Source organism: Lontra canadensis, unplaced genomic scaffold, assembly GCF_010015895.1.
Source record: "Lontra canadensis isolate GAN:19392208 unplaced genomic scaffold, GSC_riverotter_1.0 scaffold33, whole genome shotgun sequence".
Classification (NCBI taxonomy): Eukaryota; Metazoa; Chordata; class Mammalia; order Carnivora; family Mustelidae; genus Lontra; species Lontra canadensis.
Genome location: NW_022631027.1, coordinates 5,618,715 through 5,646,636, shown reverse-complemented (window position 1 = coordinate 5,646,636; position 27,922 = coordinate 5,618,715). Strand labels below are relative to the sequence as shown.

Here is a 27,922-nt window from a genome sequence, read left to right as displayed (position 1 = left end):
TGAGCTGAAGGCAGAGGCTTTAACCCACTGAGCCACCCAGGCTCCCCTACAACAAGTATTTGGAGTAGAATATCTCTAAAATCTCTTCCATCACTAAAAATCAGTGGTTGTATTACACAAATTTCATTTTGTGTCTTACCCTTTTGCTTCTTGCAGAATTTTATCACTCCTGGTTGCAGTAACCAAGTCTACTGATTCTAAGTTCACCGCTCTCCCTTTTCTTTTGCTTCTGGGGTAACCAGTAAAATATTTGGGGGAAAAAGTGGCAGGAAAAAGTAAAAAAAGTGGAGGAAAAATGAGAGAACTTCATAATTTTGCACCTTGGATCGAGAGTTGGCCAGTGTGCCTAACAGTGACCATTTGGGACATTACCCATTGGCCTGAAAGAATTCCCAGTCACCAAATGAGTCAATTATAGTGACTGAGACTTGTTCTCAGCCTAGTGATTTATGGTTTAATCAAGAGCAGCCGTTGTCTTTATTAAGGAGAATTAGCCCAGAAAAATAGGGTTTTTAGAACTTGACAATATAATAATGTTGTTTGCATGACTCTTTTGTTTTAAAATTGTATTTTTATTTAGTGGAAGTTCTGTATTTCAATAGAAAATAGAAAAATCTGCCAGTCTCCCTGAAATGCAGTATAAATCATGAAGCTCTCTCATTGAAAAGTATGTCTAGAAGAAATTAGCAAAAACCAGATAAATTAACTTGTTTTATGACTATTGTCTTGTCAACACTACCTATTTTAGAAGACCACTATAACTCTTGACTTACTCTTAGGTTTAGCTTTGAGTACTTCATGATTTATTTTGCTTCTGCCAAGTATAAAGGACTGCAGGGCATACACTGACCCAAAGTTAAAGTAAAAATTTAAGAAGAAGGAAAAATGAAGGAAAGAAATTCTCTAAAGCATGTTCACACTGGTCTGAAAAGTTCAATAAATTCATTTTGGAGTATTTTCAGTTCTTGAAAGAAGAAAAATCTTCTGTTCTTTTGTATTCACTTTGTCAGATTAAACTAAACTTTGTCAGTCTTATAATTGAGTACACAAATCATTTAGTGGGACCTGGCATTTCTGAATAGATGACTCAGTCACATCAGGCCATTTTTTTCTTGTCACCTGCATCCGTTCCTAGGGATTTGTCTTAAAGTTGCTCAGATATCTATAGGCTTTGGTCTAGCTTCTCCATTTATGGGGAAACTGAATCCCAAAGTAAGATAGCAGAACTTTCTTTTCCCCACAAATGAATGAATATCACACTGAAAGGAATACAAGATCGAGAAGCATTGGTGTTTGTAGTTTATAGTGAAAGTTACTTTTCTCTATTTCTTAGGCAAGGATAATTAATTACTTCTCTCTGATGGCAAGCAACAGATTTTTTTTTTTTTTTTGTAAATCAGACCATCATATTTTCATTCCAAAGCTACTTACCAAGAGCTTACTTGGAGCTTACTTGCTTGCTTTTTCAAAAAGAAGATCATAGAGATCATGACCCAAAACTGTTTCAGGTGTGTACTGGAAACTTATTGTTAGTTCTTGCCAAGACTTAGGTGGGCATCTCAAGAAGACATTCCTAGGGTGGAGAATGTCAGAGTTGTTTTTCTTTAGAGATAGTAAAAGAGAGAGAGAGAGAAGACTGTCAGACTTATTTCATGTACTGGAGAGAACTAAGGGTTGGAGATAAAGATTTTTGCATATAGCCAGGACCAGAATTACCAGGCCCAATGAGCTGGTCCTTCTAAAAGTGCTCAAGGCAAATAACTCAGAGTAGTTTCCTGGTTCACTGATTATGGTTAAAATAGATCCCAAACTCAACAAGTGTTTATTGAGGGCCTGTGAGCTGGGAACAAACCCATGGAACAAATTCTTTAGATCTGGGATGCTTGGTTTGAGAACTAAAGTTTAATTTCCTTACTTTGTGAGATACTCCTTGGGAATTCAGTAGCAATACCATATATATAAAAGTTGGAATGCGATCCAAAAATGGAATTTTGTTTTAAGCTCTATTATGATATATATTCTTTTGGGCAAATAAGTGAGGTAATTGGAGTGGTTTTAATAAATCAATGCATTAATGTGATTTAAGTGATACTTGATATACCAGAAATTGATGTACCCATTATTTATCAGGAGGCAAGCCATGGTCACATCTCTGTGACGTGTATTACATGCTGTTCTTTCAGTTGCCACTGATTGGTTAAGCTTGGCTTTCATGGCCCGTTGAGATCTGGCCCCAGTCTACCTTTCTAATTTTATTTCTCTGTATTCTTTTATACATTTCCTCAGTTCCATCTGAATTAAATGTTCCCCACACCTCTCCATATTCCCTCCCCTGCTTTGACATTTCTCTTAGGGCTCTCCCTGCCCTTGTCACCTTAGTTCTACCTGTTCCACCTGTTTACCCCCCCGGGACCCAGCCAGAAGTGCTCCCCTGCTCCTCCCACAGACATTTACATCTGTCTGTTACCTTTGTGCACCTGTTAAACTGTGAAGTTCTTGAGGACAAATTCTGTATCTAGTTTGCATTTGAAGTCTTTTCATTACCTAGTGGCAGTTCCTGAATAAATATTTATGCGTTCTGTTTTCACAGTTCTTGCAGTGTTGATATACTATCTGGATTACTGTTTAATTGTTTTTCTTTAGATCTAAACGACAACAACAACAACAAAACCTGGCTTCACCCTAACATCTTCAACATGAAATTAAGTTTTTAATACCCATGAAAATGAGCATGTAAGCTATAGGTAAAAATTTTCTTATTTCTTAACGTTTCTTAGATATTCCCATACTTTGGGAAAGATGGATCTACCCAAGTGCCATACACATACTGGCCACTTAGTATCTGCCAAATGAATCAACGACTGGACAAAACATAGGAAATAAGAACATTTTCTCCCTGTTATCCTAGTAGCTTCATGGCTGTTAATCTGGAGATAAAACAAGGAGAGTCTAGAAAAGACTGAGCAAGCCTTTAACTGGAGTTGTTCATTCCTGCCTGTGAAGCAATTAGTATTAGATAATACTAATTACTTCCTTATGTACTGCAAACTGCTGGGTCATTGGGGTCTGCGGAACAATCTGTTCTATGGGTAGCTGACTCCCTACTGACTGAGCATCATGCCGAAGCCCCGGAAATGGTACAAGTGGACCCTCTCCATAATAGATTTGGGAAGTAGCACCACGCATTGGGTTCATCTAGAAAAGAGGAATGTGGGAAGTGTGTGTGACACATCATATTGTTCTAATCAAATTCTACATGTTCTGTTCGGGGTAATTTGAGTTAGGGTTCTTGCTATCATTTTTAAATTTTTAATGCATTGTGTACTCTCAATACAATTGAGGTTCTGAGGATTTTTTCTATAAGCTCTGTTCATGGGAATTGTATATTTTTCTTACCTTTTGAGGATGTTGTAAGGCTACTCACATGTACCACTTAGAGCTCCTTTAAGTAAAATAAAAATGTTCCATGTATTCAAGTTATAATGAACCTAGTTAATAATTAACTGTCATTTTGTTACTAAAACTTAAAGGTTTTTACAGATACGTGAAGAAATTTGTTTCTAGATTGTTGTACTTTATATAGTTGGTGCTTCTATATAGTATAGAAATAATATATTATAATTCCTTATTTTCTATTTAAACTATGGCATAGAGAGAGACCCTAGAACAGGTTGTTTTGTCATTTAGTGTTAAATGAGGTTTAGAATACTTTTTTCTTAAATTTATCAGAATTAGTCCATGTAAGGTCAGTATGGCATAAAGTCTATTGAAGGTTTTTATCAGAAAAATCATCTCTCTCCCTCTCTTGTTAAATCCAGGGTTGGGATCCACAGCTGTTCGAGCATGGGCAGGGTAACGTGATATAAGGGTACACATTTTTACCCTGGTCTGCTCTTAGACCACATTTGAGATGGTTGTTTTGGAAAATGGGCTGTGAATTTTATCTCTAGACCTTTGCACCAGAGCAGTTAGTTCAGCCCAGCAAATCCCTGGCCCTCAGTGTGCATCCTTCATAACAGAACTTTGACACTGTGACTTGATGCCTTGAAATCAGCACAACAAAATGGTGCTCGAGGAGCAGTGTTTACTTTGATCATTTTTCAACTTCTGTGCCCCAGCCTTTTCACGGAGTACAAATTGCTTTACCAGAGTTACGGGGCTGAAGCCCATGGACTGTTTTTGTAGTCTGGTTGCTGTGGTGATTCTTAGCCTTCCATGAAACTCCACCTCCAGGGAAACAGAAACCTTTGCAGCTGTTTCAACCTTTTCGGTATTGTATGTGGTAGAGGTCTTCACCGAGCGGGTGGCAAGCTGGAGAGTGGGTGATAAACAGATACGTGGAAACAGGGCATCTCACTCAGGACGTGTTGTATTATTTCCAAACAAACATCTCCCTTATCCTTCTCACAAATCATAGGGGACTTTGAAGTACCTCCAAGTCTGGCTGAAGCCAGAATTTAGTGAGCCACGGAGATGTGTTGGTCATGATAATGATATGAGTAAGAACTTGGAGATAATGGCTGATGACATTTATAGTGTTGCCAGGTGGGGAAGAAAAGAATGGTGGAGAAGGGGAAGCTTGATGGGACTTGTGTGTGCCCAGAAAGGAGAAATTGGTTTAGGAAGAGGGTTCGGGCTCAGTCCAGGACTGCCAGCAGTTCGGTGTTTGTGGGACTGTGAGGAAGGCTATTTTGATCTTAAGTCTCCATGGAGGACAGTATAGACAAGACCTTCCTTCCATAGGAACCAAGGGAATGGAAAAAATAGCCATGGTTTTAGAGGGTAGAAGTAATAATAGCTAATATTTATTTATTTATTTATTTATTTATTTATTTATTTATAAGATTGTATTTATTCATTTGAGAGAGAAAGGTAGAGCACAGGCAGGGGGAGAAGCAGAGGGAGAGGGAGAAGCAGACAGCCTGCTAAGCTGGGAGCCTGACATGGGGCTCGATCCCAGGACTCTGAGATCATGACCTGAGCCAAAGGCAGATGCTCAACCATCTGAGCCACCCAGGAGTCCCAATAGCTAACATTTAAAAGAGCACTCGCTGTGTGCCAGTTACTGTTTGAAGTGCTTTCCACATGACATGTTTAATCCTTTGACATCTGATGAATAGGCATAAGTATTATCCCCATGTTACAGTTAACGAAACTGATGCCCAGGGAGTCTTAACATGTTCAAGGCCCCAAGGCTGGTAAGTGGAGAACGGAGATTCTAAATGGCTCTGAGTCACTGCTATTAACCACTAGGTCAAACTGCCTGTAATTTAGGAAGGAAAGCAGAGTGACCCAAAGGATTGGGTTTCAGGGGACGCTGGCCAATTTGGAAGAAAGCGTAGATCTTGGAAGAGATTAAATTATGCTTTAAAATGTGTTTATTGATTTGTTCACTCATTCATTCATTTATTCATTCATTCATCATTAAATACCTAGGTAGGACCTACTAAGAGCCATTTATTAGCCTAGACTCTGAGGTAATGAAAAGACAAGTCCCAACCCCTCCTATTAGATAGTTTTTATGTACAAGCTTGATTTAATACAAGGCAGCAGGTGCTAGGTACTGTAAGAGAAAGGTCAACTGGACGTGGGTCAGAAGTATTCACTGGGAAGAGCTTCCTTCTTCATTCTGGGGACACTGATGACAAGAAGGCTTCTTAAAGGACATGGTAGTTTTTTCTCTGAGGTGGACAAAATTGATCCTGTGTGAAAATGCAAAACTGTAATTAAATTCCATATGTTCCTACATACCTCAGCATCTTTCTAAACAGAACGGAGAGGTCTTATTTGCTGAGTTTGCATGTATCTTATCCTGAGAATTTCCAGACCACAGTCCAGTAGTATGCCCACTTTATAAACAGCTCTGGTGGGAGAAAGTTGCAGAGCAGCAAATGGAGAGCACTTCACAAGAAGGAAAAAGGTTTGAGAAAACTGAAGGAATCCATCTTTATAGGAAAAACTTCCTGTGATGCCTCAGGTGATGACTGCACATGCAGTTCCTGAAATCTTTTGAGGGCCTTTGTGTAGCTAATACCTAAATTTTTAATATGGGCAGGCATATTAGGAATGCTTTATATGTTTTAACCTATTTCTTTCTCATAATAGTTCTAAAAGGTAGGTACTATGATTCTGGTTTTTAGATAAACCAAGTCACACAGGTAAGGAATGGAGCTGGGGTTCAACACAGGCAATTGGCTGCAAGCGTCCATGCTCTCAGTTATGATGCTATGCTGATTAGTCATAGTTCATTTTATGGGTCCCATTTTAAGCCATAAAGTAATTAATCAAGAGGCAATCTCTTAGATCTTGTGACAACTCTTAGGTAGCTTGAGGCTGATAGATTCCCCCCTCTCTGTGAACTATCTGGTCATGCAGTGTCCTGAAGGGACAATATCTATTTTACACAATATCCATATTTTATTTCTCAGTGATGACTGGGAGCCTTCCATGGTGAGTGGAAAATTAATAGAAGAAACACGTATTATATAGTTTTGCTACTTGTTAACCCTGGTTAAAAGTTTGCTTAAGGGTATGGTGACTATTGATGACTTTATCGGGTTTCTGTATTCTAAAAACAAGGATATTTTAGAATATTGTCCATGTGGAGTGCTCTGAAAAATCTGAGTTTTCATCATCTTTCTTTGAGAGAACAATAAAACTTACCTCACATTCAGAGTTAACGATTAATTATATTTATAATAAATACAAATTACCTAACTTCAGCAATTCTTTGTGATTGCTCTGATCTCTTTGAGCGTTAAGGGAGATTTAATTTAATTTTTTTTTAAATAATAATGGCTTTTTCAAAGCTAGGTCTAATTTTAGAGTTTGGACTCATAAGCAAGAGACAGCAGGCTGCCACAGACTCACATAGACCAAGACACAGATAGATGTGACCCGAACCTACCCGCAGCAGTATTCTGAACTCTATGAGATACTGAAGAACTGTCCTCACTTTCCTGACAGATTTGCTCTATCCTGCCTGTCATTTTCTTTTGAAATAATTACTGTTGAGAAACACTCTCGAGGACTTGACTTTATTGTTTATTAAATAAAAGGATTTTTAAAAAACAAATTTAGCAAACTTATTTAGGGAAGCGGTGAAATAGGATGTGGATAAAGTGATTCCAAAAGTCTTAGGGAAAGTATTCACTAATGAAATCACAGAATCCCTAGATCCTTGGGTCAGAAAGGGTCTTAGTGCTTATCCAGTCCAGCTTACACTTGGTTTGTGGATTCTGTTTCTAAAATATCTCTGACAAGGGGTCACACAACCAGTCCAAGTAGTTCAGAAAATTGGAAAGGAGTGGGAGAAACCAGAAAATTTATCATGTTGACAGGTTTTGCCTGTTTCTTACACAGAGGTTTGGGTTCAATTTGTCCTGCCTGCTTGTTGCGTCTCCTGACCCTTGACATCCTTTTCTCTCCCCACACGGCCTGGACATATCTCATTGTTAGTGTTCTGTACTATAATCTTCTCTTCATGTGTCTGTCTTTCCTCTGGACTGGGAGCAAATTAGTGAAAGACAGGTTGTGTCTTCCTCATCTTTCTTTTCTCAGTATTAATGAAAAGAACTGTCATGGTGCCTGACACATCATGAGTACCTAACTAATGCTGTTTGACTAAATGAAAAAAAATGTATAGAAATCACATTACTGTCTGAAGCTAACTTATTGTGTGGCTCAGCTTTTGACCGTCCTCGATGAATGAAGTCCTGAGGATCTATGGGACCTTTCAGCCCTTCTAAGATAGATTGACTTCCTAGTATTTTCTATCACATGAAGGTCTTTGCAGGTGGGATTTGAAACTCAAGAGTTGGTTTGGTCCAATCCACGTGGGAGTTCAAATCACATTTTTTGGGTGTGTGGTCAAAAACATAAAAAAATTACATTTTGGCCATTTTAAAGTGTACAGTTCAGTAGCATTTGCACATTCACAGTGTACTACAAGCATCACCAGTATCTCATTCCAGAACATTTTCTTCACCCACAAAACAAATGCCCTATCAGTTAGCAGTCACTTTTATCTGCCGCTACCTCTAGGTCATGGCGATGACTAATCTGCTTTCTGTCTCTGGATTTGCCTGCTCTGGGCCTCATATAGAAATGTAATCATACAACATGTGCTCTTTTGTGTCTGGCTTTTTTACTTGACGTTATACTTTCAGGGTTCATCCATGTTATAGCATGTATCAATACTTTATTATTATTATTATTATTATTACTATTATTATTATTATTATTTTAGATTTTATTTATTCTTGGGAAGGGTGGAGAGCACAAGCAGGGTGAAAGGCAGAGGGAGAAGCAGACTCTCCGCTGAGCAACGCTCGATCCTGGGACTCTGGGGCCATGACCTGAGCAAAAGATAGATGCTTAGCCGACTGAGCCAAGCAGGTGCCCCAGTACTTTATTCTTTTTATGCTAAATAATATTTCATTGTATGGCTGTGTCACATTTGCTTATTTCAGATCACATTTTTGTGGCTATGTAATAGTCCATTGTTTAGGATGGACTATTGTGTGTCTATGTGTCTATGTTGTATGTGTCTGTGTGTGTGTATCACATCTTCTTTAACCATAAAAGAGTATGAGTTTTTGTCATTTCAACAACATGGAGGTATCTAGAGGGTATTATGCTAAGTGAAATAAGTAGCACAGGATTTCCACTCATGTATGGCACCTAAAAGCAAAACAAATGAATAAACAAACAAAAAGCAGAATCCAGACCTATACATACAGAGAACAAACTGATGGTTGCCATGAGGTGGGGGGTGGGAGGATAGGCAAAATAGGTGAGGGGGAGTGAGATACAGGTTTTCATTTATGGGATAAATAAATCATTGGAGATAAAAGGTACAGTACAGGGAATATGGTCAGTGGTATTATAATATTGTCTGGAACTATACTTGTAGTGAGCATAGCATAATTATAGTGTTGTTAAATCACTGTGTTGTACACTTGAACCTAATGTAACATTGTATGTCAGGTATAATAAAAAAATTTTAATCACATTTTTATAGAGCTATTTGTCATTATGATGAGTCAAATTTTTCTCATTTCCCCCCGAACATCATGAATGGCAAAGAATCTTAATTATTTCCAAAAGATTTCTGGTAATTTGGAGTATTTAAGTTTTTAATGCAATCCTGAATATTTTGTCATGCACCCCTCATCCACACACACTTCTACTTTTCCCATTTTGGCTCTTCTTACTGTTTATTAGAGGATGAGTCAGAGACAGAATGGTAGACTGATGGTTTTGCTGAAAATGAGAAGTAGAACTTAAGCTGTTGACTTAAGAGGCGTTTGGGGCTCGACTGAATTATGAAACAGCTTAAGCTGTTTGATCTCGGTATCTATTAGGATCTTCTAGACTTTGGTCAGAATGGAAATTTTCTTTAGAGATGTATTATGAAGAGTAGCTTGTACCTTCTCCATTTACATGAGAAACTAAGCCATTGTAATACTTTTCAGACTCTCTTTAAATACAGGTGCTCTAGCTCTGCCTTACATGTTTAATACCCTGAGTAAAGTTCAGAGAGTAGAACCTTTTTTCCCTGTATTTTAAGCATAAGAAATGAGATTATTAAAAAAAATAGTTAAGACTCCATTAGTGTCACCAAATGTTAAGGCAGAACCTTGTATTTGCCACTGTTGAACAGAGGAAAAACTTTCAATTATTCACTTGGAAATGAATTGATGTTATCCCTTTTTCTCTGTTCTTCTATATATTCACTAATTCCCAGTAATACAAATTGATTTATAGGGGCTTAAATTTGCTGACTACACATATGGTTTTGACAGCATTACAGTATCTTCATTATTGGGAGGTGAATGACTAGATAGTATGAACTATATAACTTGAAAACCAAATGGTTTGTGTTAGAATTTGCTCTTGTTTCATTCTAAGATAAAATTTTTCCTAGTTTCTGCTGTGACACTCAGTGTTGATTTACCTGTAAGTTAATGTCAACAAGACCACATAAGGAATGTTGTTCAGACTTCTGTATCTTTTGTCCTTCCCTCTTTTCTTTTAGTTTTTATTTTCCTTTTTCTTTTAGGTTGTTAATAAGTGCTTAAAGCACTTTTAAAGATACAGAATGACTTTAATAAATTTGTTACCAGGTATCCTGCTCTTTATTTTAGGTTAGTCCCTTTCTAGTTGGAACAAATATACTGACTACTTTTTAATGCTATCTCAAGAAAATAGGAAATTTAAACCTTTCAGTACTGGCTTTAGGAAGATAGTCCATCTTAGACACTTAAAAACTACAAGTGCCAAATTCTGTGTGCATATTTTGGCAACTTCCTGTTTATTTTCTGTGATCACTGGTCTTACCCTGAAAACTTATTGCAGGGGTCAAGGCAAATTGATTCTGTGGAGGAAAATAGGCAAAAATACTAGACTGTTATGTAAATATTGCAAACTGCATTTGCTCTATTGTCAGTTAGGCTGTTCTGACACAGTTCATTGCCTGAATTAAAAGCATTTAAAATTCCATGCCTCTGAAAGATAGTGGAACATTCCATCAAAGAAAATAATGTTTTTTCAGGAAAAATACTCCAAAAACACAGAATGATAACATGTTCTCCCGCTTTGGCTTCTGAGCTGTTTCTCCCGTTCTTAAGATAAGCCATGTAACATTGAAACTAAAGTTCCTTTAAAAACATTTCCACTTAAAATCATAACCTGGCTGGATGAGACCAGAATACCCTTAGGGGGCCAGTACTGTGAACTTCAGGAGTTGTTTTTGTTAGAGCTTTCAAAGGAAACCAGACTTCACAGAATTCCCAAGGTGGTTCTATCCGGACCAGAATTTAGTTTCCTTCGAGAGTCATTTGGTCTAGTCCACATACCATCTGGGAGCCCCTGGAGTTCAAGGGATGATTGAGTTGCACCTTTGCTAATTCAGCGACTTGTAGAAATACAGAGGGTATATTTTTGCAGATTGCCAAAGCTATAAAGTTCTCAGGCCCTCTCCACTTCCCGGTTTTGTAATTCTACATGTTCTGTGTTTGAGATACAGCTGATCCACTTAGACGTGAAATGCAACCATCGCCATTTTGAGTTCTGCAGTACATTTGTTCACGAGAACAGTGAGCCTTACTAAAGCTTTTATAGAGGAGATAGAGAATTTACATCAAAGCAACTCAAACAACTGTAGCTGGCAATGGCGACATCACAGTTCATAAAAATGCTTGCCCCATCCCTGTGGAGTTTTCCCTACCTCCCAGCTTGTGGAGCCTCCCATCATCTTGCTTACAGCTCAGTCCCCTGCCTTTCTTTCTTATCTTTTCTTTTCCAGAAGCAGAACAGTTTCTGCCTCTTACTCCTGTAGAGTAGGTCACTGTCCTGTTCTTTGACTCAAGGCCACCACCTAAGGTTAAGGTAGAGTGGGAAGGCAGGGCCGGGGAGGGGATGCGGGGGGACAATGGGAGACATTGATTCTACTCCCAATATTGTTACTCTCTGGCCATTTGATTCGGAAAAATTATTTACTTCTAAGCATCAATTTCTTCATCTTTAAAATGGGAATAGTTAGATAACTAAGCAGAACAACTTTTGATGAGAGCAGCAAATCTTAACCCAATGGAAGGATACATGGACCTGCCTGTTGTCTTCCCCTGAAATACAGTGATGATGGCTGTCACTCTTATTCCCACTACTATTCCTATTAACAACAGAAACACAAATGGGGTGTTTGTGAAGCCCGTGCCTTACTAGTTGCTCCTCCTCCGATTTCTTTTTTCATGCTAGAAAGGTAACACTGTAGGCCCAGTCACAATTCCTCCCCAGCTTCAGCTTAATATACTGGGCCGGGGGAATCTAGGTGCCATCCTTTTGTAAAGCTTGTAGCATCTTAAATCACTACCTGATCACCAGTGCACTTTGTTCTTTTGCTATTACAAATTTGCTAGCTTTAAGATGGTGCGTAAGCAGCAATCTTTATTGAGATCTGTGACTACAGTTGGCTGGTGGGAATGATTCATTCAGTACTCAGGGCTTTTGAGAATTGGGTTCTTGCTGTGCCTGTTTTTAACATCAGCTGCCGTCGGTCATGTCAGTGATCCTCTTTATCATGCCGTTGTGTTCACCCCAGTGTCGACAACCCAGCTATTCTGACATCCTACTATTACAGACGTATATGCCAAAATACAGGTTTATTAAACTGGTAGGTAGCAAAACCAGTTTGAAGCCCATCATAAAAAGTAGAAGTTGAGAGGAAATAAATTTACACAGTCCAGAAGCACCTGGGTGGCTTAGTCGGTTAAGTGTCCGACTCTTTTGATTTCTGCTCAGGTCACAATCACAGGGTGGTGAGATGGAGCCCCGAGTCAGACTCCGTGCTGGGTGTGGAGCCTGCTGAAGATTCTCTCTCTCCCTCTGTCCCCACCCACGTGCTCGCGTGCACTGTCTCTCAAAAAATAAATATAAGTAAAATCCCCTGTCTCCAGTTAAAAAAAACTTTTTTACATAGTCCTTAGTTATATGGTGCTTTGGTTATATAGTAGTGTTAAAAACAATAATTAAGCATTTGGAGTGGGTCTGTTCATTAAGTGTAACAGGGAATATAAAAAAATAAAAGCAAACTTTTTTCACATTAATGATTATGCGAATATTGAATTCCTTCTGTTTGTCTAGGATTTTAATTTCTAACTGTTGTAGCACACTTTGTTACCTAAATGAGAAGTATTAATTTTTAAAATTTATTTTATTTTTCTTTAAATTTTATTTGTTTATTTGACAGAGAGAGACAGTGAGAGAGGGAACACAAGCCAGGGGGGCGGTGAAAGAGGGAGAAGCAGGCTTCCCGCTAAACAGGGAGCCCAATGTGGGGCTCAATTCCAGGACTCTGGGATCATGACCTGAGCTGAAGGCAGATGCTTAACGACTGAGCCTCCCAGGTGCCCCTACTTTTTTTTTTTATTTAAAAAAATTTTTTTAAACATTTTATTTATTCATAAATAGAGATGGAGAGAGCAGAAGCAGGGTTAAGGGCAGAGGAAGAGGGAGAAGCAGACTCCCCTGCTGAGCTGGGAGCCTGACATGGGGCTTGATCCTAGGACCTGGAGATCATGACCTGAGCCAAAGGCAGACTCTTAACCATATGGGCCACCCAGGCATCCCATTGAGACGTATTTAAAATTCTGTGCTTTAAGATACAATAGGATAGTTTGGTCAAAATTTTCTATCTTTGTTATTTTTCCCTGAGAAGGAAAACCTGCTCCAAAGGCTTTTTCACATTTCATCTATTTGTATATTCATAACTGTTAAAAATAACAAAACTTTTTTTTTTAAGAATGTATTTATTTGACAGACGGTGAGAGAAGGAGAGAGAACACAAGCAGGGGGAGCAGCAGAGGGAGAGGGGGAAGCAGGCTCCCAGCTCAGTAGGGAGCCTGATGTGGTACTCGATCCCAAGACCCTGAGATCATGACCTGAACCGAAGGCAGAAGCTCAACCCACTGAGCCAGCGAGGTGCCCCAATAAAACAATTTCAATAAAACACAAACAAATGTTTGGGTGTGTGTGTGTATTTGCTTACTTTAGTCCCTAAATACACAGATGATGATCAGGGCCCCAAAGCCTGGGCGTGGCATTGGAGTCCTCTTCCACGTACATTGCCAGTCATTTTGGTAGCATGAGTTGGAATTAGCTTTTCTTAACTGTTTTAAAGTTCAAGTGAAACTTCATAGTGAAAGTTAATGTTCCCTTATCTAAATGCAGCCGTACCCCTTTTGGCTAGAAAAACATGACAGTACGACTGTACCCATTTTTTGAATCATTTCATGAATAACCTTTATTGATTCTTCCTTTCATGTATTCTTTCAGAAAAGTTATTGACTGCTTGCTAATTGTTCAGCTCTGCACTAAGTTCAAGGATGCCGAAATGACTGCGACTCAGTTTCTACCCTTGAAGAATGCCTTGAGAATTTCACAGTAGAAGGGGTGGTGTGTGTGTCTGTGTGTGTGTGTAAATGACAAATATCTAAACAGAGTATTGTAGTGCGGTGCAGAGGTGGAAGCATGAGCATAGTCTGTGGGAGTGCTGTTGAGTTCCAGCCCCCCCTGCAGATAGGGAAAGATTTCACTGATTTTGAGCTGGACATACATGTCTGTCTAGGGGCTGGCAGGAGGGTGCTGCAGGCCAGAATCCGGAAAGGCCCTGGTGTGTTGGCGACCACCAGTACTATATTCAGATGGTAGATACTTAATACTAATGATTGATGGAACTGTGGCTCTCAGTGTTAGACTTGCCATCACCGGTGGCCTGCTGAGGGCTCCCCCAGTGCATCTACTCCAGAGCATGCCCACATCCAGGGTCTCCCCTTTCTCAGTCTCTCTTCCCAGTAGAGACTGAGCTGTGGGCTACTCTGGGAAGGAAGGGCCAGGGTCTCTGGAATCCCCTTGCAACTCTCCCAGGACCCCTTTAGAGGGCCATGACCTGAAGTTTCAGAAATACTCTTCTGTTTATATGAGCTCCTGCCTCTCAACCCCCAACCCAAATTTAGTTCCGAGTATTTTTCCAGGGCATTCAAAATAGAGAGCAGAGAGGGCAGGCTTATTTCTGCATCAAATTTCAGACTTTCATTTTAGGTCTCCCCCACCCCCCGCTCCCCGTTTTGTGGTCATAATAGATTATTTTCAGAAGCTCCCAGGGAATCCTGAATCCTGTCGTTTGGGGGAGGAGGAATGGTGCTGTATTCCACTCATCATGTTAAATGGTTTAAAGACAAAACCACTGGGGAGAAGAGCTTGATATCACTTGGTGAAGTAGAGTGTGAAATCTCTGACCCCAGTGCTGCTGAGACCAGGGAGGATGGTCCGTTGACTCCCAGGGTGAGGGCGGAGTCACTTTGGGGGTGGAGATTCCTTGAGTTCAGTACCAACTGAGTGATGTTTTTCTAGAACTTCAGAGAAATATAAAAATAATGTAATAAGGAAAATTTTTAAAAGCTCCAAATCCACTCCTCTAAGAATATTTTAAGGGAGTCTTTTTATACCAATTCCCAAATGGCAAAAGACAAGTGATGGCAAATAAAATGTCAGCTGGAGGGGCTCCTTAGTTTGAAAGGATCATCCTTTCAAACGCCGTGGCAGCAACTAACTACTGTTTCCCGTTCACAGCAATTGGTTGCACGTTTCAGACGCATCTGAGGTCAGATTTGAGCTCCTAAAAGTCATATTGCCCAAGGAGAGGTGAAAATTGAGTTCAGCTAGGGTCCCCCAGTATCCTGAAATAGATGTATGTTTCATTGTCTGTCTGTGTAAATTATGGTGTTATAAGACCCAGATTCAGGATGTTTTCAGTTACTACCAACCCTGTTGCTAAGTGGATGTCCCCTTACCTCTGAATCGGGGATAGATGATGGCTATCTCTAGACCAGGGTGTGCTTTTATGGGTTCTGGTAATAGACACACTGCTAGAGTTATTTTCTTATCTGTTTTCTTATAAACTGATTATTGGATCATCCATTTTAGAGCGTTTGGTCTGCGTTCAGAGAACAGGAGTCTCTCTGGTAGTGTTTTGGATGATTTCATTGTTTCATGGGTCCATAGGGACTGTTAGGAGAGTCAGAAATGTTGAAATGGAACCTCACTGAGCAAAGTCAGACAGCTGTTCAACTCTTATATCAGTTGTTTTGCTCGCTTTGCTTATGTTTGTTTTAACAAACCCCGGGAGTAGGGGGGTCTAACTAAGAGGAAATTTTTGAAATCACTCCGGTAGAAATATCTTGCATCACTACTATGAACCCTTAGAAATTCCAAACAATTTTCAAATGGCATCTTTCCAGTTTTTATCTTTCTTTCTTGTAAGTACATAATTCATTTTCATAAAGTGATATACAGAGTTTGAGACAATATGTAGTTTTTGCTTATCAAAGATAATTTTTGGAAAACAGAGAGGTCTTCACCTTAACAGGTTCCAGAGAAAATTGTCCTTGTTGTTTTCTACTGATAACATGGGCAAGGACATGCTTCCTAAATGGGAGATAGGAAGTTTGTCTTGCCACTCTGAGGCTTTATGCTCCTTGAAGTTGGCCTTGACTTTGGATTTACTTTGAATTTCTTTATAAAATAGAAGAAATACAGTAATTATATCTGGTAGTTTGTTGAAGTACACAGATAATCTCAGAAGATTTAGTATAAATAGATGTCATAGAACAGATGAGCTTTCCATTAGCTCAGAACCAATGAGCTTTTCCTCATTTAGGGGAGAGATCAGCAGTATATGAGGGACAGTGTCTACATAGGGGACATGACAGATTAGATATACTTGCATTTTCTCACACCACTAGGAAGACTGAAAGGCGGCACTGTTTGAGACAAGAAAGGTTAGAGCAGAACTCTTGGACTGGGCTTTATGGACCACTTTGTAGTCGAAGTATGGTTTTAAGAGGTCACTGAAACTTCAGAAACTGCATGGACAAGTGTTTTATTTCTGAGTTGCCATCTAATAAGTTCTTTTCTCTGAGAGGGTGACCTGTTAAAACCAGAGATATGATCTCTAGTTTAATTACGCAGAGTCATTTTGTTTCTGTTTCTGCCATTAGAATGTTCTTGTTCTTCCACAGTGGACTCCTCAACCTGGGTTAATGGGTACTTAACCTAGAATTCATGGGTCCTGCAGTGAATGTATTTTTTTCTGACATTGCCTGCGAAATGTAGTGTGCATACGGGTTTTTGTGTGTGTGGTGAGAAGGTTCATCTGTTCTGTTACATTCTCAAATGCTTTTTACTGCCAAAAATGAACTCTACTGATTTAGAGAGTAGTCATTTTTTCCTCATTTGGGGTGCATTCCCTTTAGTTTCATCAGCCTTCCCAGGCACATGGCCCCTAGTTTAGTTTGTTATTGCTTATGAACTAGTTAGAGACTCTTAACTTTTATGTAAATTTAGTATAGGCTTGAGCTATCTGGATTGCCAAACTGGAAGTCATCAGATACCATGTGTATCATTTCCCCATGGGCTGTTTCTTTTCTGCAGCCTGCCTCAGCTCTGGTTTTCAGACCATGGTCGTGGGGTAATAATCTACCCGTGAAAACCTTCAGCAGTATGTTCTTATCTTTGTAACTATAGTCTGTCCTGACTATGGTCTGACTATAGTCTTTCCTCTCCTCTCCTCTCCTTTCCTTTCAGTCTGGCAGAAACTAGGCACCTTAGCCAGGAATTCTTGCAGAGATATTCCAGGTATGTTCTCCCCACCGTTGGAGAAGCTTTTATACCTTCATTCTTTGTTCATTGTTTTTGGTTATCCTCTCTCTTCCCTTCAGCAAGATTTCCCTTCCAGTGGAGGAAGGTTGCTAAAGGGATTGAGTGAGTGGATGTTTGGGGGACTCTCTGTTCCTGCCAAATGATCTTTTAAAAGAAGTATTGAGTATTTTTCTTTTAATTTCCCAATCATAGTGTGAATTCTTCTTTGCCAGATGGTTTTTGGGGCTTTGCCTGGGCCCTGTGTGCCAGAGTCGGGGATTCATCTTGGCCAGACGCTGCCACATACTGAAGAGGGAAACGTTTCCAGGAAAGCTCAGAGCCATGGCTCCTAGAAATCTTTCCTAGATTGTGTGAGCCAGGCCTCGACACTTTTGACCATCTGGAAAATTTTGGACCCCAGCACCGATATCTGTCTCATACACATTTTTCTTTTCATTTCCTAAGGTTTTTTTTTTTAATTCTTGTTCATTTTAGATATATATTTATTGCTATTTTATCTACACACTTCAAAAGTGGTATGCCTGAGGGCTGCAAAAAAAAATCATCGGAGAAAGAGTTGACGTATCCTTGGTGGACACGCATGGCTATTCTCTGCCATGATGGCACTCGATAAACAGTTTCAGAATGAATAACTCTGGAAACTTTTTACTGACACATGCTGTTCGTGACAGAGTGTTAGCAATTTTCAGGTACTCTTGATCAACTAATTACTTCATCTCTCTTTTCTTCGCCCTGTGTGCATCTCTCTGTAGTGCTGCATTCACTTTGACTCTGGTTCTGCAGCCTCTTCTGTTTACAGGGGCCATCAGCCTGTTTATTTCTAGATGCAGACAGCTGTGCAGAGTGCTGCGAGGTAGTGTACGACCAAGAAATATGTTACTGTGCTGTAGCTGTACTTGGCATCGCTGTTCACTAGTACCCTACTTTTAGTGCTTTGCATATGCCAGATGGTAAAAATGATCCTCGCTGTGTTGGAGATAGAGCTTGTGGTAGTATTGCTCGTGTTTTTAAAATTTTTCTGTGAATTAACTAAGTCCCTTCGAACCCATTAATATATTCAGCCTTTTTAGCCTTTTAGATAACAGAAATTTATGAATCTGCTGTGATAAAATCAGTCCTTGAAACAACTGTCTACTACTGTGTTTGAGCACAGTATTAAAGTAAGACGTATTGGGGCGCCTGGGTGGCTCAGTGGGTTAGGCCTCTGCCTTCAGCTCAGGTCATGATCCTGGGTTCCTGGGATTGAGCCCCACATCGGGCTCTCTGCTCGCGGGGGAGCCTGCTTCCCCCTTCCTCTCTCTGCCTGCCTCTCTGCCTACTTGTGATGTCTGTGTAGAATAAATAAATAAAATATTTAAAAAAATAAAAATAAAAAATAAAGTAAGACGTATCTTTGCCTACTGAGTATTTGCGATCTGTTTCAGAGATTAAGAAATGCACACTCAACAGTTAATGGATAGTCTTGGTATTACATAGCATACTGCAAATTATTAGTAGAATAAAGTACTTTTGTGGCATTGGAAATTAGAAAATTAAATATCTCATTAGCATTCGCTGAGTGCCTACCATGTGCTGAGGCATGGGTATTGAAAGTAAAGTGTGTTGCCTTATTATCAGTGACCTGAGAGGCTACTATGATAGGTGACATCAGTGTCCTAGGCAGTCCCTACAATAAAAGGCAGAGATACATTGAGATCAAGATCAAAGTGGGCCAGCAGCCAGTGGAAGATGCTAAAATGGTCCAGCCTTGAGCGCTCTATCCCGATGGCTGTATAGACTCAGGTCATAGATCTAGGCCATTCAATCCTCATAAGGATTAAGCCTGCGATGTTCAGTTATTCCTAGTATATTCCTCGGTCTCTGTCTTGCCAACTAAAGTCATTTTTTATGCTTTCCCTCTCATCACTTCTGGTGCTCTTGGGTGAGTTCAACTTTTTAAAATATGTGCTTCTTGGGTCTTCCCTCACCCCTCTGTCCAGAAAGCCAGTATGAGACATGCTTCTGTGAAAGCATCTGTTCAGTATTTCTTTATGCACCCTTTTGCTTTTCTGTGTTCATGTTGACCTACCTTGGCTGGTGTGCTCCAGGAAGATGTTGTTGGACCCACTGTTTGCAGCTGTCCTCATAGGTGCTTTCTGATGATGTTAATGATGACAGTGGTAACCTACAATAGTCCTTGATCTGCTATCAAAACTGGTCACAGTTTTCTTATCCAGGCTCGTGGTTTTCTTCCCTGTTTCCCCCCCACCCCAGACCAGGTTTATATATAGTCAGTTTTTATTCTGTGTGTTCTCTGTGCTTCATTTTTTGGAAAACCCCTTCAAGCTAATAGCTGGGATGTTGAAAGCACTGGCAGCTCCCCTTGGCAGCCCCTCTCCCTTAGCTTTCGGCACTTTTCTTTGGCAGAAGTCCCTTAAATTTTTAGAGGTTCAGGCTCACCTGAAAGAGAAGAAAGTCCTTTCTCTGGCTATCCAGAGGGATGACCCGTCCCTGGGGATTCTATACTCTACTTTTCAGCTTTATCATTTGCCTTGAAGGAGAAGACAGTTTTGAGGGAAGGTCACTTTTGTTCTGCCTTTGCTAACTTTGGGGGTGGCGGGGAGGTGTTCTATTTGTTTGTGTTCTGCTATTATTGGGAGCTAAATCACGTTTTGGTTGAGAGTTGTATGGGTTGAATTACATGAGGTAGCCATTTTTGTAGTTAAAAAAAAAAAAAAGGCTAGATATTGGCAGTATCATCGAGTTCAACCTATCCATAGACTCTGAACTAACTTATAGCTTCTCTTAACAGTGAGCTGTGAAAAGGGATTCCAAATGCCACCCCAAGTGATTTTAATGGAAAGCCAATGTTAAGATTCCTTTTTCTGTTGCTTCTTAGGTCACTCTGCACCTAAATCCCATCTCCTCAGTCCACATTCACCACAAGCCTGTTGTGTTCCTGCTCAACTCCCCACAGCCTCTGGTCTGGCATCTGAAGACAGAAAGGCTTGCAGTTGGGGTCTCCAGACTTTTCTTGGTAAGTGTTTGAAGCCCTCCCAAAGTGTCCTTAGCACAAGGATATAACGACCCTAAAACATGGCAGGTCTTTTTAAAATTAAGGCTTATTTCATTGAGATAAAACCCAAGTCCACAGTGTGTAAAATCTGAAGGGTGCTCCTAGTGGGGTTTGGATGGTGGAGAGAAGCAGCCACAGCGACAAACACTGCACATGTGTGTCCGACTGGGGACGGAAAGTCAAGTCCAGTCTGCACGTTAGAGCGGGACCTGCAGTTGTACTCTGTGTGGCTTGGGCTTTGGTCTCAGCTCTGAGACTCCTCTGGTGGCATCAAGAGCAATGTAAACATTGTAAATAGCCACTAGGTGTGTGGTCTCTGACCACGAAATAAATACAAACAGGCCCATTCTATTTGTACAAATATATATTTCTTTCTGATACGAGGATCTGTTTGTTGAGAAAGTGACACAGCGAGTTCCAAGATGAAAACATTTGTATTTTATAAAAAAGCTGGAACCCAGCTCTTGTGGAAAGATCCAAATATTACCTACTATTTGTAAATCATGTCCTTTTGAGTTTGCCAGAACATTCAAGTTTGCTAGTTGTGGAGAAATTGATGGGTTGTTTGGATGGAATTGTTGGGGTATGATATCATGTCTGATGATGAGCAACACTGCCCTTCTCAGTGATAACTCATGTTGTCTGTTGCTGGAGCTCCGTGCTCATGTCCTTAACTGCAGAGCTTTGGGCTTTTAAACTTACTCTTTGCCCCAAAGCATCCAGAACAACAAGAGGCCTCGGTTAATAGTCTTTCTCTTGCCTAGTGAGCAGACCTGGCCTAATGAATGGCTCTTAATCCAGATCTATATTTTCTTGTCATTTGTATTTGAAGAATACTTTTTAAAAACTCAAAGGTACTTATTGAACAAAGTAGGAGTCTGTAATCAATACAGCTAAGAAGTAGATAAATTAGTAAAAAGGGATGAGGGACAGCTCTTCTTCACAGTCATGTGTCAATCAATAATATAGAAGGAATGGTGGAGTTAGAAATTCCTGATTTGCGATCATTATAGTAAAAGTTTATTGGGCAAGAATCATCAGGAGAAGTTAGATGTAGGGGTGCCTGGGTGGCTCGGTTGGTTAAACAGCTCTTGATTTCAGCTTGGGTCATGATCTCAGGTTACGAGATCAAGGCCCACATATCAGGCTCTGTGCTCAGCAGGGAATCTGCTTGGGATTCACTCTTCTCCCTCCCCATGCTGGTGTGCTCTCTTTCTCTCTCTCTAAAATAGATAAGTAAATCTTTAAGGGGGGTAAAAAAAAAGAAGCTAAATATAGCAAAGGTGGAGGGAGTTTGAGGAATAGTATATTTACGTAGTCTCAAATTACTTATTAATAACAAAAGAAAAAAAAGTGACTGTATACCCAACAGTACCTTGACCAAGTGATCCAAGTCAACATCACCAGTATGGTGCAGGTGGACACTGTGTACCTTTAAATATGACCCTCTGAGAAAGGACACAGCATCATTTATGTTGTATTCTAGCCAAACATGCACATAACCTGAATCTAGTCATGAGGCTTTGGACAAAACCAAATGAAGTGACATTCTTTCAAACCCAGACAGGACTTACTCTGTAAGCTCTTACCCCAGCCTGCCTCTTGCATACCCATAGTCATTGTCAGTCTCCTGTAATTAAAGGCATTTGTGATAGTGAGTGTAATGGCTCTGATGATGAAGTCTTATATACATTTAGCCCTTAGAGTTCTGAGCTGTATTGTCCAATACTGTAGGCACTAGCTATGGGTGGCTCCTTAAATTGAAATTAACTAAAATTACAAATACATTGGGGCCTCTGGCTGGCTCAGTCAGTTAAGCATCCGACTCTTAGTTTCGGCTCAGGTCATGATCTGAGGGTCCTGCATCAGATTCTGCACTCAGCATGGGGTCTGCTTAAGATTCTTTTCTCTCTCTCTCTGCCTCTCTTCCCCCCCATGCTTGCGCTCACTCTCTCTCTCTTTCTCTCATATAAATAAATATTTTAAACAATTAAATTAAAATATAGCTCCTCAGGCGTACCAGCCCCACTGCAGGTACTCAGCAGCTCTATGAGGCTACCACACTGGGCAGTTTATGGGAGAGGTTATGGGCAAAGGCTTTGCCCACCCTCCTCTGAATGCAAATAATAACTCAAGGCAAATTATTTTTTTCTGTGAGCCTGATTTTCCTCACTTGTAATATGGGAAAATCAACAGTCCCTGCATCACGTGTTGTTGTCTTGATTAGGTGAGATTACATGTAACATGTACAGTGCCTGACCCCATTACTGCTGTTGTTGTGACTGTTTATTATTAACCGTAGTAAAGAACACTTGGGAAGGATGTTGAATGTATATTTCTAATTATAAATATCTGGCTTGGCTTGTCCAAGATTGAAAGGAGTTCCTATCTCTCTGGGCTGCAGGTCCCGATGTAAAGTGGGGTCCAGATATATCATAGTTGTTTTGGTCCATTTTAGGATTCTTCATGAACCTACCACTCCATGGGTTTTAATGGAAAGTATCTTAGTCCTCGTTATTATTTATTTGCTTTAGTTTTGTTTAAGATCTGTAAGAACTGTTTCTGGGCCATCAGTTTAAAATGCACTAACAATGAAAACAGGAGATGGCTTTAATTAACAATGGAACATCATCCCTACTTGGAGTTAATCCCGTGGAAGGAGATTGCACATCAAGTGATGCGCCTAAAATTACCAGTAAAGGGGAGGCAACATTGGGAGAAGGCAAGGATTTAAATTCGGGAACACTTGAGCTCTGCTTTGTTGTCCAGCAGGCTTTCTTTAGGGAGAATGGTTTTCTCCCATCTGTACCTTCCTTAAGGGTAGAACATCTTTTGTTCCTTTGGGTTCTCAGGTCAGTGGATGAGTGATGCAAGCTCTCTAACAAGCTGGGTAGCTGTCCCTAAGAGAGAGTATGTGAAGTGAAGAAGGGAAGACAGGCTCTTCCCTTGCTCTGTAGCTGGAAAGGAATTTCAGGTTCTGCTCCTCTGCTGGACAGCTGTTGTAGCAGATGGCTCTGCTGCTGGACAGAAAACCAGTGGTGAGTTCTGTTTATCCACTTACAGTATAGTTAAGAGTTAAAGTTTGGAGATTAGATAATCACATTATTTTACAAACACTTCAGAAGACCCATGGAATTTTCAGAAACTGGAGCTTAGCCGTTTCCATCATTATCTTCTCCCAGGTTACCCAGCGAGCTCAGAGTTGCAGAGGAAAGAGGCAGTCTTTTTAGAGGATGGGGGGGGGGGGTGCTGAGGAAGAGGGGGAGAGAGAATCTCCAGCAGACTTCCCACTGAGCCCAGAGCCCAAGGCAGGGCTAAATCTCACAACCCCGAGATCACGACCTGACCAAAATTAAGAGTTGGCTGCCGAGCCATCCAGTGCCCTCAGAGGCAGTCAGTCTCTTGATTCTCAGTCTGATGTGTATGTCTGCATTACTGTCTTAAAGCTGTCTTTGCAGGTAGAGTTACAATACTAAATAGTTTTGGGTTTTTTTTTTTCTCTTAAGTAAGGTGGTGAGAGAGTTGAAGCAGTGGTATCTACTCCTCTGTTCAAGATGACCTTTATTTATTTTTTAAAAAAAGACTTTATTTATTTGACAGACTGAGATCACAAGTAGGCAGAGAGGCAGGTGGGGAGGGTGGGGGTGGGGAACTCCCTGCTGAGCAGAGAGCCCAATGCAGGGCTCGATCCCAGGACCCTGAGATCCTGACCTGAGCCGAAGGCAGAGGCTTTAACCCACTGAGCCACCCAGGCGCCCCCCGGATGACCTTTAAATTGAACTTGACATGTCTGCATAACAGTCGCCCTGACTTAGAAGAGGGAGCTTTCATAGTTCGTTAGCAGGGACTTGTGTTGCTCTCATGTCTCAGCCACCCATGAGAGTGACTAAAAACATTATACTTTAATAGTGTCTAATAAAGATATTTGGCTTTTTCTGTCAGATCATTCTAGGCCTTACGATTTCACAGTGCGGGCAAGAAGGAGCATGTCAGGCTGGGAGACAGTGGGATTGAGTTTCCTCTGAGAGTGCAGTTCCTTTATCTGGTTGTTCTGGTTCCATGGGAAACAGGAGTGGGATAAAGAGTGATTGTTTCATTGTCAAGTAGTGAGTCTTCTCTCTCTGACACGTGCGTGCGCACACACATATGTGCATGTGCACGTGTGTGATGCAGCTGTCAGAGCTGTGTAGATTTTCTTCTGTAGGGTGTTTGGATGTCCCAGAGAGTATTGCATAGGTTCAAGTTGTCTCTCCATGCAATTAGAAATAAGAATAATCCTACTCTCTCAGTCTGCAAAAACTTTATTTATGCAATTATTTCCACACTGAAGAAAAAGCATAGTGCAACTGGGCAATAAAAGTCTGAGCTGTCAACCTGAGTTTGTTTAAAAAAAAAAAAAAGATGGGGACAATACTAGGTTGTTTTTAAAAATATGCTACCATGTGAATAGACATTCACCAAAGAAAAAACACAAACGGCCAATAAGTACATGAAAAGATACTCAGTATCATTAGTCATTAGGAAAATGCAGACTTAAAACCATGACAAGATGCCACTTCACACTCACCAGGATCGCTCTAATAAAAAAAAGCGGATAATAACAAGTGTCATTGAGGATGTAGGGAAATTGGAGCCCTTATAAATGGCCAGCCTTAGAAGGCAGTTGGGCAAACCATACGTCTACAGAAAAACTTGCCCACTAATGTTCATAGCAACATTATTCTTAAAAACCCAAAAGTGGAAACATCCCAAATATCTATCAACTGATGGGTGGGTTAAAAAAGATGTATATCCATGCAACGAAATTATTTGGCCATTAAAAGGAATGATGTGTTGATACATACCAAAATTTGAATGAACCTTGAAAACATAAGTGAAAGAAGCCAGACATAAAAGGCCGCATGTTGTATGATTCCATTTGTTTCCAGAATGGGTAAATCCATAGAGACGGAAAGTATATCAGTGATACCAGGGCTGGTGGGACGGGAGAATGAGGAATGACTACTAATGGTATGGAGTTTCTTTGGGGAATGATAAAAATGTTCTGGAATTAGTGATTAGAGTACAACTGTGAATGTACTAAAAACAGTGAATTGTAGAGATTAAAAGGATGGATATTTTAATATGTGAATTATATCTCAATTAAGTTGTTAGGGGGAAAAAAATATCTCCAGCAGTCTTTAAAAATTAAGGTGTAAGAGCACCTGGGTGGCTCAGTCATTAACCCTCTGCCTTCAGCACAGGTCATGATCCCAGGGTCCTGGGATCAAGCCTGGCGTCAGGCTCCCTGTGGAGCGGGGAGCCCACTCCACAGGGAGCCTGCTTCTCCCTCTCTCGCTCTCCTCCTGCTTGTGCTCACTCTCTCTCTCTGTCTAATAAATAAAATCTTTTTTTATGGTTTTTTAAAAATTTTTTAATAAACATATAATGTATTTTTAGCCCCAGGGGTACAGGTCTGTGAATCACCAGGTTTACACACTTCACAGTACTCACCACAGCATACACCAACCCCCCATGTCCATAATCCCACCACCCTCTCCCTCCCTCTCCTCCCCCCAGCAACCCTCAGTTTGTTCTGCAAGATTAAGAGTCTCTTATGGTTTGAATAAAGAAAATCTTAAAAAAAAAAAAAATCAAGGTATAAAACCAATGAACTGGATTTAAAAATGTATCTTTTTACTTTATTCCATGTACCTGATTTTTGTTTTGTTTTGTTTTAATCTTGTTTTATTGTATTCCAAATCTGAGTGTGCCCTCCTGCAGGGTCCACAGACTCAGAGACCTGGGACAAGCAGAAATGCTTAAGACGAGACCTAAAGTGTCTAATCGAGAGGCCTCAGCCAGCCTTTCAATGTCAGGCTTAGCTGTTTTACATGCTTCTAAGGAAGAAAGGCATCTAAGAGGAGGAAAGCCAAAAAATAAGCAGCAACTTCTTCCAGTCTCACTAGTCCTTCAGGTCCCTTTGCTGCAACTTCTGTTTTGCAGCCATTTACATTAAAAAGAAAGAAATGGGGGTGCCTGGGTGGCTCAGTCCTTAAGCGACTGCCTCAGGCTCAGGTCATGATCCCAGGGTCCTGGGATGGAGCCCTGTACCCCATTAAATTTGAAATTCAGTTAACGACAATTACTTCTTTTTCAAATGCCCGTACGATATGTGGTACATACTTATACTCAAAAATCATTCACTATTTATCTGAAACTCAAATTTAACTAGCTGTTCTGTATTTTATTAGGCAACTCTACTCAGAGGTAACTCAGATTTTTGTTTCTGCTGAACACTCTGGCCTGGGTAACAGGAGGCCTGAGTACTAGGAGGCTGTGCACTAACTCATTCTGTATCATTGGACAAAATCACTTCAGTGCTTGGGCCTCAGTTTCCTCATCCCTATAGTGAGGAGGTGGTATTAGCCAGTCTCTAAAGAGACTTTCTGATTCTTTGATAATATGGCTGCTAGATATTACATCCCAGTTTAATTGGAAACAGAAAATGGTAATCTGAACATTGCCTCTTCAGCAAATCCAAGTAAATATCAGGGCAGAGCAGTTGAGGAAAAAAAAAAATGAAAGAAACCAAACGCTATGCTATTGGCTTTGGAATAAAAATAAATCAAGATTTAATCCTAATGAAAAAATGTAAATGAATACCAGGAACATGCTTAATATTTAAAATCTAGTTTTGTGTTCCAGAGATGGGGGAGGGGTGGGTGAAGAGCCTGAGGTTGCCAAAATCTGGTTTATTCCTTTTACTTCAATTTGGGGGAAAAAAGGTCTATTTTGGGCCTCTGCCACCAAACCACAGGCAGTTCTCGGTCTGCACTGCAGTTTGGATGACTGACAAGCCTCAGTGAAAAACAAGTGCTATTTGTTTTCCTGTGCCCAGTATTTAACTGGAAATCAGAAGGCGAAATTTCCAATCAGCTGTTAAATAGCCCCAGATGTGCACTCAGCCCCGCTCGAGGAAGGGACACGCACAGCCTATGCCACGGCACATGTCCACACGTTCCTTTTCATGACTCCAAGTGATGTGTAAGAGGGTTGTAGTATCCAAAAATGCCCTTTGAATAACTCAGGCATTCACGTTCTGTTGTGGAGGAGGGAACTTTAAAAAAAAAAAAAAATCCCATATCCTTCACTACGTTACATTTAAAAATCTGGAAATGATTTTTTTTTTTTTTTCCTCTCAAAATTCCTCCTTTCCCTTATTTGGCAGCTCTCCCCACATTTAGGAAAACATGGATTAGCATACCTGGGATGACGGTTTATGCATCTACTTGTTCATTCATCCCACACCCAGTTTTTAGTGCCTGCAGGCTATTGGGAAGTGAGGCTATGTATGGAGAATTCCAGAGAGAAGTGGAGTGGACTGCCTGCCCTCGAGGAGCTGCCCGCCGGAGATGAAGAGATGGGGAATTGCTGTTCAGTGAAGGGGGTACCATTGTTGGCTTCTGAAGGTGGGAGAAGCTGAGACACCCCTCTGAGGCAGGCCGAGGAGCAGTGTGGGTCGGGGTTGCAGATGCGAGCACAGCTCCTTGCTCGACCCCGAGTGTCCCTCCTGTATGCTAGGAGTGTACAGACCAGGGCTCCATGTATACCCTTTCGGATTTTCCAGTGAGGCTTTCCCCAGATAGATTCTCTCTCAGAGGCAGA

General features: G+C 40.5%; 1 protein-coding gene across 2 annotated transcripts in view; it reads left to right on the top strand.

Moving 5' to 3' along the window:
* Window positions 1–27,922, top strand: part of TGFBR3 (transforming growth factor beta receptor 3) — a 203,270-nt gene that overhangs the window by 110,152 nt on the left and 65,196 nt on the right. For both annotated transcript variants that reach the window (XM_032867117.1, XM_032867116.1), the window contains exon 4: window positions 20,099–20,236. In XM_032867117.1, coding sequence (XP_032723008.1) covers window positions 20,099–20,236 — 138 coding nt within the window. The remainder of the gene's footprint in view (window positions 1–20,098; window positions 20,237–27,922) is intronic.